Source organism: Muntiacus reevesi, chromosome 2 (genome assembly GCF_963930625.1).
Source record: "Muntiacus reevesi chromosome 2, mMunRee1.1, whole genome shotgun sequence".
In the NCBI taxonomy this organism is placed as follows: Eukaryota; Metazoa; Chordata; class Mammalia; order Artiodactyla; family Cervidae; genus Muntiacus; species Muntiacus reevesi.
The window spans coordinates 276,099,839-276,109,343 of NC_089250.1; the positions used below are offsets into that span (position 1 = coordinate 276,099,839).

Consider the following 9,505-nt stretch of genomic DNA (forward strand, 5'->3'; position numbering starts at 1 on the left):
CCTGAGTCTAATGGGTCTTAATTAACTTTACCTCAGAACAATTAACCCATCAAAGGGGCACATTTGGGGAGACATAATTCACTCCGTCTCACTTCTTTTCAAGCAAACTTTCCAGTAACTTTGAGACAAATTAGGAGTCTTCTCTATGATTGTAGAAACCAAATCTCAGAGATGGAGAACTTGCCCAATGTGTCCTTTTACTACCTGCTCCCCATCACTTCCTTACTCCATAGAACTGAACCCCAGTGCCAAGGGCGGATGGACATTCTTAACAACTTTATGTCTTGTTTTCTCAGCAGACTGTAGCCTCCTCAACTATGTCTAGGATGTTGAGTCAGTTTGTTCACCAATTTGGTCAGAAGCTCATCCGCAAGCGGCTGCTGGAACCCATAGATGACTCTGAGAGACCCGTGGCTCATCTGAACACCCTAAACCTGGTGATCGTGGGTGTCGGCAGGATGCTGAGAGCTGGCGTGTACATTCTGGCTGGTGCAGTAGCCAAGTACATAGCTGGACCAGCAACCATCATCTCATTCTTGGTGGCTGCCCTGTTTTCTCTGTTATCTGGATTCTGCTATGCTGAATTTGGGGCCTGGGTACCACGCTCTGGTTCTGCATATCTCTACAGCTACATCATGATGGGTCAACTCTATGCCTTCATCATTGGCTGGAACTCCATACTTCCCTTAGTCATGGGTGAGATGATGGGGCAGCGAATGGTGTGGGGCTTAAGATTGGGAATCTATGTTGGACGTTTGGGTTCTCAGTCATTTATAAGCACTTTATTCTTGACCTTGTGGAGGGAGGTTGATAATAGTGTCAGGAAGACCCCACAACTGCATTCAACTCAATTCTATCCTGTGTCCTCAAATGATGGACAATGAACCCAGAAGGAATGGGAACTGTAGGGAGTGTGTGAGAGGGAGGCATGTCACACAGGCTCATCCCCTCACCATCGTGAAATATTTGCTCAGTTGTTGCCCTCCTGGGATTTCCCTTTACCACTTGATTTCAAATTTCATGCCTATCCCAGCCCTCCCACTGACGTGTTTTCTTTTCTTGTATAACATTGATCTGCTCCTAACATATTAAAACACCTGACATTTTGGTGAATCATTTGGGTCTACTCTCCCCAACCCATGAAAAGAAACTCTTTGATATTTTGTAGCAAGTATTTATATATACAGGTATTTGTGTATATATAGGCCTTTTGTATATACAGATATTTTACCTGTGTTTTTAGATTCTATGGCACATCAATTTTTGTTTATCAATGAACACTCCTTCTGCTTCTGCAGGTACTGCCGGCTTGGCCAGGGCATCGAGTTACATCTTTGACAGCCTGATTGGGAATCACATCTCTCAGGCATTACAGGAAACTTTTTCTCTGCACCTGCCTTACTCCCTGGCCACATATGCAGACTTTTTTGCCCTGGGCCTGGTACTGCTGATGACAGGTGAGACAGGGCTCAATGATAGGATGGGGAGAGCAGGGTGTGGAGTGGGAGATGGTGTAGGAAAGGCTTGACATGGCAGAATGGTGGGGGATTAGAAATAGAAAGAAGGGTCTAGAGACAGAAGCAAAGATATAAACCATTGTGTTCCACCCTTGGCACTATTGAAAATTTGGGCTTGTCGTGCTTTGGTGTGCAGGGGCTGCCTGTGAATTTTAGTTGTTGTTTTTTTTTTAATCATTATTAACTGTTGAGTATCATCCTTGACCTTTGCTCACTACATACCAGTGACATCCACCCCCCCCCCCAAACTGTGGCAATCAGGGTATCTCCAGATAGTGCCAATCCCTTGGGCATTGGGGAATTTTGTCCCTTGGGGAACAAAATTACCCCCCAGCTGAGAATCATTCACTTAGACCAACAAGCCTTGCTGTGTACTGAGGCTAAAGAGCTTTTTTTTTAGTTGAGAGGAAGCTCACATTCACTTTTTTATCACATAGCATGAAATTAACCACTTTTTTATTTTTTCCAGCTTCCGTGAGGTATAACTGACATACAACATTGTGTAAGATTAAGGATGTATAATATCTTGCTTTGTTAGGCTTGTATTCTGAGAAGATTGCCACAATAATTAGCCATCTCAAAGTGTACAATCTTTTAGTACATTACAATCTCTAATGCTGGGTAACCATCACCTCCATCTAGTTCCAAACACATTCATCACCTCCAAAGGAAACCCTGTACCCACTGAGTACTGTCTGTTTGTCCACCACCATCAACTGCCAGCCCTGGGCAGCTATTTCTCTGCTTCCTGCTGTTGTTCAGCCACTAAGTCATAGCCGACTCTTTGCAACCCCATGGACAGCACGCCAGGCCCCTCTGTCCTCCACTGTCTTCTAGAGTTTGCCCAAATTTATGTCCATTGACTCAGTAATGCTATCCAGCCACATCATTCTCTGTCACCTTCTTCTCCTTCTGTCTTCAATCTTACCCAGCATCAGAACCTTTTCCAATGAGTCAACTCTGCCCATCAGGTGGCCAAAGTGTTGGAGCTTCAGCATCAGTCCTTCCAATGAATATTCAGGGTTGATTTCCTTTGGAATTGACTGGTTTGATCCCCTTTCTGCCCAATGGAATCTCAAGAGTCATCTCCAGCACAACTCAAAAGCATCTATTCTTCAGCGTTCGGCTTTCCTTATGGTCCAACTCTCACATCCATACATGACTATTGGAAAAATTATACCTTTGAGTATGCAGACCTTTGTCAGCAAAGTGATGTCTTTGCTTTTTAATATGCTATCTGGGTTTGTCATAACTTTCCTTCTAAGGAGCAAGGGTCTTTTAATTTCATGGCTGCAATCATTGTCTGCAGTGATTTTGGAGCTAAAGAAAAAATCTGTCACTACTTCCACTTTTTCCTCTTCTATTCACCAGGAGGTGATTGGACTAGATGCTATTATCTTAGCTTTTTGCATGTTGAGTTTTTTTTTTTTTCAAATAGCTTAAGTATTTTATTTGTTTGCAACTAAGCTTATTAACACTATATAATGAAAATGTACAAAGAGTAATATTGTTGTTTTGGTTAGATTTAAGTCAAACACATTCATTAATAAGGAATCTCCAAATGTGAATATTCCAGAAATTTTTCTAAGCCATATGATCAGGACAACTGTCTCTGAATATTACCTTACTTTGGAAGGTACTGGCATATGTTTGAATTAAACTCGTTTTGTTTTTTGTTTTTTTTCCCCCAAAATAAGCCTTAATTAAAAAAACTAGTCTATGTCAAACTAAAACAATTTTAATAGAACTTTCCTTTCCAGAAACAATAATAAAGGAAACAAGGCATTTTGTAAAATGTGGTCCTGAACAAGTCACAGTAAAAAATAAATGTATACTTAACTTCTACCTCCTCAAAACAGAGGCTACTTTCTGTTCCTCAGCCTTGGAAATAAGGTGAAGAACAGTCTGTAAGCAACTTTGGGCAGGGGTTGCCAAAACAAAGATTAAGCAGTTGAACATGGATATCTCTTACAAGAATTTGGGGGAACCTGACCAAAGGATCCAAATTCTATTTTTAATAACTGATACAAAGGTGAAGTGGCTCCTCCCAAGCAGCAGTGCCTCTGGGGCCTGTCCCAGCCCGCGCCCACCTTTGTTATGCTCCCAATCGCATGTTGAGTTTTAAGCCAGCGTTTTTACTTTCCTCTTTCACTTTCATCAAGAGGTTTTTTAGTTCTTCTTCACTTTCTGCCATTAAGGTGGTATCATCTTTATATCTGAGATTGTTGATATTTCTTCTGGCAATCTTGATTCCAGCTTGTGATTTGTCCAACCTGGCATTTCACATGTTGAAATCTGCATATATGTTAAATAAGCAGGGTGACAATATACAGTCTTGACATACTCCTTTCCCAATTTGGAACCAGTCCATTGTCCCACATCCAGATCTAACTGGTGCTTCTTGACCTGCATACAGATTTCTCAGGATACAGGTAGAGTGGTCTGGTATTCCCATTTCTTGAAGAATTTTCCATAGTTTGTTGTGATCCACACATTCAAAGGCTTTGGCGTAATCAATAAAGCAGAAGTAAATGATTTACTGGTATTCCCCTGTTTTCTCTATGATCCAATGAATGTTGGCAATTTGGTCTCTGGTTCACTCAGATTTTCTTAACTCAGCTGTATATCTGAAAGTTCTTGGTTCACATATTGCTGAAGCCTAACTTGGAGGATTTTGAGCATAATATTGCTAGCTAGCATTGAAATGAGTGCAATTATATGGTAGTTTGAACATTTTTGGTATTGCCCTTCTTTGGGATTGCAATGAAAAACTGATCTTTTCTAGTCCTGTAGCCACTGCTGAGTTTCCCAAATTTGCTGACATATTGAATTCAGCATTCACAGCATCATCTTTTAGGATTTGAAATACCTCAGCTGGAATTCCATCACCTTCACTAGCTTTGTTTGTAGTAATTCTTCCTAAGGGCCACTTGACTTCATACTCCAGGATGTCTGGTTCTAGATGAATGATCACACCATCATTGTTATCTGGGCCATTAGGACATTTTTCATATAGTTCTGGGTATTCTTGCCACCTCTTCTTAATCTCTTCTGCTTCTATTATGTTCTTACCATTTCTGTCCTTTATCATGCCCATCCTTCCATGAAGTGTCCTCTTAATATCTTCAATTTTCTTGAAGAGATCTCTGGTCTTTCCCATTCTACTGTTTTCCTCTATTTCTTTGCATTGTTCGCTTAACATGGCTTTCTTGTCTCTCCCTGCTATTTTCTGGAATTCTGCACTCAGTTGGGTATATCTTTCCCTTTCTCCTTTGCCTTTCACTTCTCATCTTCCCTCAGCTATTTGTAAAGATGCCTCAGACAACCATTTTTTCAATTAATTTATTTATTTTAATTGGAAGCTAATCACAATATTGGGGTGGGTTTTGCCATGCATTGACATGGATCAGCCACAGGTGTATATGTGTCTTCCCATCCTGAACTGCCCTCCCACCTCCCTCCCCAGCCCATCCCTCAGGGCTGTCCCAGTGCACCGGGTTTGAGTGCCCTGTTTCATGCATCAAACTTGCACTGGTCATCTATTTCACATATGGTAAGATACGTGTTCCAATGTTATCCTCTCAGATCATCCCACCCTTGCCTTCTCCCTCAGAGTCCCAAAGTCTCTTCTTTACATCTGTGTCTCTTTTGCTGTCTTGCATAGAGGATCATTGTTACCATCTTCCTAAATTCCATATACATGCATTAGTATACTGTATTGGTGTTTTTCTTTCTGACTTACTTCACTCATAGGTTCCACTTTCATCTACCTCATTAGAACTGACTCAAATGTGTTCATTTTAATAGCTGAGTAATATTCCATTGTGTATATGTACCACAACTTTCTTATCCTTTCATCTGCCAATGGACATCTAGGTTGCTTCCATGTCCTGGCTATTGTTAACAGTGTTGTGTAAACAATGAACATTGGGGTACACATGTCTCTTCCAATTCTGGTTTCCTGGGTGTGTATGCCCAGGAGTGGGATTGCTGGGTCATATGGCAGTTCTATTTCCAGTTTTTTAAGGAATCTCCACGCCGTTCTCCTTAGTGGCTGTACTAGTTTGCATTCCCACCAACAGTGTAAGAGGGCTCCCTTTTCTCTACACCCTCTCCAGCATTTATTGTTTGTAGACTTTTTGATGCCAATCATTCTAACTGGTGTGAGATGGTACCTCATTGTAATTTTTATTTGCATTTCACTAATAATGAGTGATGCTGAGCATCTTTTCATGTGTTAGTTAGCCATCTGTATGTCAGACAACCATTCTGCCTTCTTGCATTTCTTTTCTTTGGGGATGGTTTTGGTCATTGCCTCCTGTACAATGTTAGGAACCTCTGTTCATAGTTCTTCAGTCAGTCTGCCTACCAGATCTAATCCCTTGAATCTATTTGTCACCTCCACTGTTTAATAATAATGGATTTTATTTAGGTCATACCTGAATGGACTAGTGGTTTTCCCTACTTTCTTCCATTTAAGCCTGAATTTTGCAACAAAAAGCTGATGATCTGAGCCACAGTCAGCTCCAGATCTTGCTTTTGTTGACTGTATAGAGCTTTTCCATCTTCAGCTACAAAGAATATAATTAATCTGATTTCAGTATTGACCTTCTGGTGATGTCCATGTGAGGAGTTGTCTCTTGTGTGGTCAGAAAAGGGTGTTTCTATGACAAGTGTGTCATGCTTTCTGTATCTATAAATGTATCAATAATTTGGGTGTTTCATATTACATCTTTCCCACAGGATTGCTGGTTTTGGGAGCTCGTGAGTCAATCCTGGTTACCAAAATATCCATAGGAATAAATATTTTGCTTCTCATTTTCATTATCATCACTGGCTTTGTTAAGGGAGATCTGCGTAACTGGAAACTCACAGAACAGGACTACAAACTGAACACATCTGGATCCAGAGACATTCATGCCTTAGGAGGGTAATATTGGCCATAATATATGGGTGAAGGGCATGCAGATCTGGTATGGTGTGGACTAAAGATATTTGAGCTGATGGATCCAGATGAAGCAATTCCTGGGGCCCAGGACTTGTAGTATGAAGGGAGAAGCTCAGTAGAGATGGCTGAACTCACCTCACCCACGTTCTTTCTCTTTCCTTCTCTCACCATAGCTCGGGCCTTCTGGGTTCTGGAGGGTTTGCACCTTTCGGCTTTGAAGGGATTCTCCAGGGAGCAGCTACATGTTTCTACTATTATTTTGGTGTTGATGGCATTGCCACTAAAGGTATCATGATCCCTGTATGCCTCATCCAGGGTTTGGGAACAGACTTGTTGCCCCTGGCTTAGGGAAAGTCTGCTTGTGGAGTGCAAGAAGGAAGGGGATTTTGTGATTTCACCCCAGTGTGCTTTCCTGACCCAACACTTCTTCCCTTTCTGCAGGGGTAGAAGCTCTAAATCCTCATCGTTCCATCCCCTGGAGCATCGTGATCACGATCTTTATCTGCTTTTTGGCTTACTCTGGTGTCTCAGCAGCATTCACCCTTGTTGTGCCCTACCACCAGATTCAGCCTCACGACCCTTTGCCACAAATCATTCTCCGTAGTTGGTGGCTCCCCGCCAGATACTTCTTGACTATTGGGACCCTCTGTAATTTTATATCCAGGTCAGTGCCATAGTTTTCTCCCTGTCTACTCTCACATGCTCAGATCTCCCAAGCCTTAGGATTGGTAGAAAAGACAGAGAGACACCTTACCTCAAGCCGACAAGAGAGCAGAAGTCCCAGTTTGTCCTGTTCCTCCATGACCGCACATGTTTCCATCTTCTCTTCCAGAATCCATAGTGCCATGTTCAGAATGCCTTCTTTGATATCCACGATGGCAGAGGACGGGCTCCTTTTCCGGGTACTGACCCGGATCCACGTCCGCACAGGCACCCGAGTCGTGGCCATCATGTCCGCTGGAAATCTTACAGGTTAAAAAAAAGAAGAGAAAAGAAAAGAAACCCACGACTTAACTTACGTATTTCCAGCTGTTTCTCACTCCCTTCCCCACCTTGTTTGTGCCCTCATTCTAGGGCTCATGGCGTTACTCTTCAGGTTCACAGATCTTGTGGACCTCGTGTCAGTCGGGACCCTGCTTGTTTACTCGCTGGTGGCATTTTCTATTCTTGTCCTCAGGTGAGACCCCCACTACACCTCAGTAGGGAGTCTTGGAGATTAGTTGGGAGGTAACCATCTTCTGCCTTCATGCTATCTTCTAAAAGTCCTGCTCTGCTTAAGGCAGGACAGATGTGGAATAGGCTGTGTGATGTTGGATGAGGGGGGGCTGCTGCTAATATTGCCTTAAAACCTCTAATTCAGGTACCAGCCAGACCAGAATTTAAGCAAGAATGAGAACACAGAGGAGGAAACTGAGGTGCCTGACTCTGATGAACATCCTGTGTACTCTGAACCTGAAGCAAGAAACTCAAACATTCTGAAGAGACTCTGGTTCCCTCCCAGCACCCCCACTAGGAAATCTGGCCAGATTGTCTACGGATGTGCCTCACTACTCGGTGAGCACTGGGATTTCTTTTTTGATCCTTTTCTTAAAATGACAGCATGGTGTTGGAGTGTGTATTTTGTCAATTGAGGAGTCTTGGTGATATCATGGCCCTTCCTGAAGTGGGCAGCCTGGGGAGAGGTGTGACCCAAGGTTTGACTCTTCAGCTTCTGAAGTTGAACCTGTTTTCCTCTGCCTTGACCCCTGTAGTTCTCCTGATGATAATCTTGAGCCTCATCCTGGTCCAGTGGTCTAGTCAGGAGTTCTCTGGAGACTCTGGGTACACACCAGTGGCTGTGCTGCTGCTGCTGCTCATCATTGGGGTCACGGTCATCATCTGGAGGCAGCCCCAGAACCCTATCCCTCTTTATTTTAAGGTAAGTGACCTTATGTCCCCAAACTGTCCACCTTGAGTGAATACGCTTCATGGTCTAGGCATTCAGGGAGTGAGGAGAATGGTTAAAACCAATAGACTCTTCCCTGATCCACATTCAGTACTTTACATACACAGTCTGAGTAGGCACTGAATACAGTCTGAAGGCTGGTCTTCTTGCCCACATGGGGTAGAGTCTCTCATTCAGACATCTGGGGTGTATTCAGGGATGAACTGACTCTGCCCCACAGGTCCCTGCTCTGCCTGTCCTCCCACTGGTGAGCATCTTTGTGAACATTTACTTGATGATGCAGATAACTTCTGGTACCTGGGCCATATTTGGCATCTGGAATGTGATTGGTAAGTGGTTTTGTGGCATAAAGAGACCTCTTGAGTGACTGATCCCAAAATGAGCTCCCCTAAATTTCTTGGCCACCATAATAGAAGGCTTGTTGGATGTTTGTAACCAAGAAGAGTGCCTACTTATCCTTCTCATTTTCTCATTTCCTTACTAGGATTTCTCATATACTTTGGATATGGGATCCGACACAGCTTGGAGAACAATGAACAATTACCACCAGCCTCCACCACCCAGACCCTTGACAAAAACACCCCTACTGCTGAGTCATCTTAACCAAAGGTCACAGATGCTGTGTAGAATCCCTACATGCATAGGAGGTGTCTTCTGCTACATGAACACTTTCAGCCTCTATGGAGTGTGAAGGTCTATGATTCTACAGCCTTGTCTTTATTGCCAGTGGACAAAGTGACTTTAATGTTTTTAATTTTTAAGTATGCTTTTCAAAGCATGATGTCCATACAGAAAAGTACAGGCTTCTTAAGTGTGGAAAAAGACCAACTTTCACAAAGGAAGTACAACAACATAACCAGTGGTAGAAATAAAATGTTAACCTGGCACCTGGAAAACAACTCCTTGTTCCCATCTCCAGCATGAGCACAGAGTTGGCCACTTGAGGAGGAAACATAGGTAATCATATACTGTGTAAGAGTCACACTATAACTATTAGGTCATCAATAAGTTTGAGGTAAAAGGTCAGTTTTCATTTTAATACCAAGAGGTAATGCCAAAGAACATTCAAACTACCAAACAGCTGTGCTCATTTCA

At 42.7% G+C, this 9,505-nt stretch overlaps 1 protein-coding gene across 1 annotated transcript; it reads left to right on the plus strand.

Annotated features, from left to right (window-relative positions):
- Window positions 1-326: 326 nt before the first annotated feature.
- Window positions 327-9,013, plus strand: LOC136157652 (cationic amino acid transporter 3-like). The gene is made up of 11 exons (XM_065919469.1): window positions 327-696; window positions 1,299-1,457; window positions 6,261-6,447; window positions 6,639-6,751; window positions 6,907-7,129; window positions 7,298-7,437; window positions 7,540-7,642; window positions 7,826-8,019; window positions 8,217-8,383; window positions 8,631-8,739; window positions 8,895-9,013. The coding sequence occupies exons 1-11, from the start codon at window positions 327-329 to the stop codon at window positions 9,011-9,013; spliced, it is 1,884 nt and encodes a 627-aa protein (XP_065775541.1).
- The last annotated feature ends 492 nt before the right edge of the window (window positions 9,014-9,505 follow it).

Coding starts and splice junctions, on each gene's coding strand:
- LOC136157652 (XM_065919469.1), top strand. CDS start 327: ATGTTGAGTCAGTTTGTTCACCAATTTGGTCAGAAGCTCATCCGCAAG. Junction 7,643..7,825: donor TTTTCTATTCTTGTCCTCAG/GTGAGACCCCCA, acceptor CCTCTAATTCAG/GTACCAGCCAGACCAGAATT. Junction 8,384..8,630: donor CTATCCCTCTTTATTTTAAG/GTAAGTGACCTT, acceptor TCTGCCCCACAG/GTCCCTGCTCTGCCTGTCCT.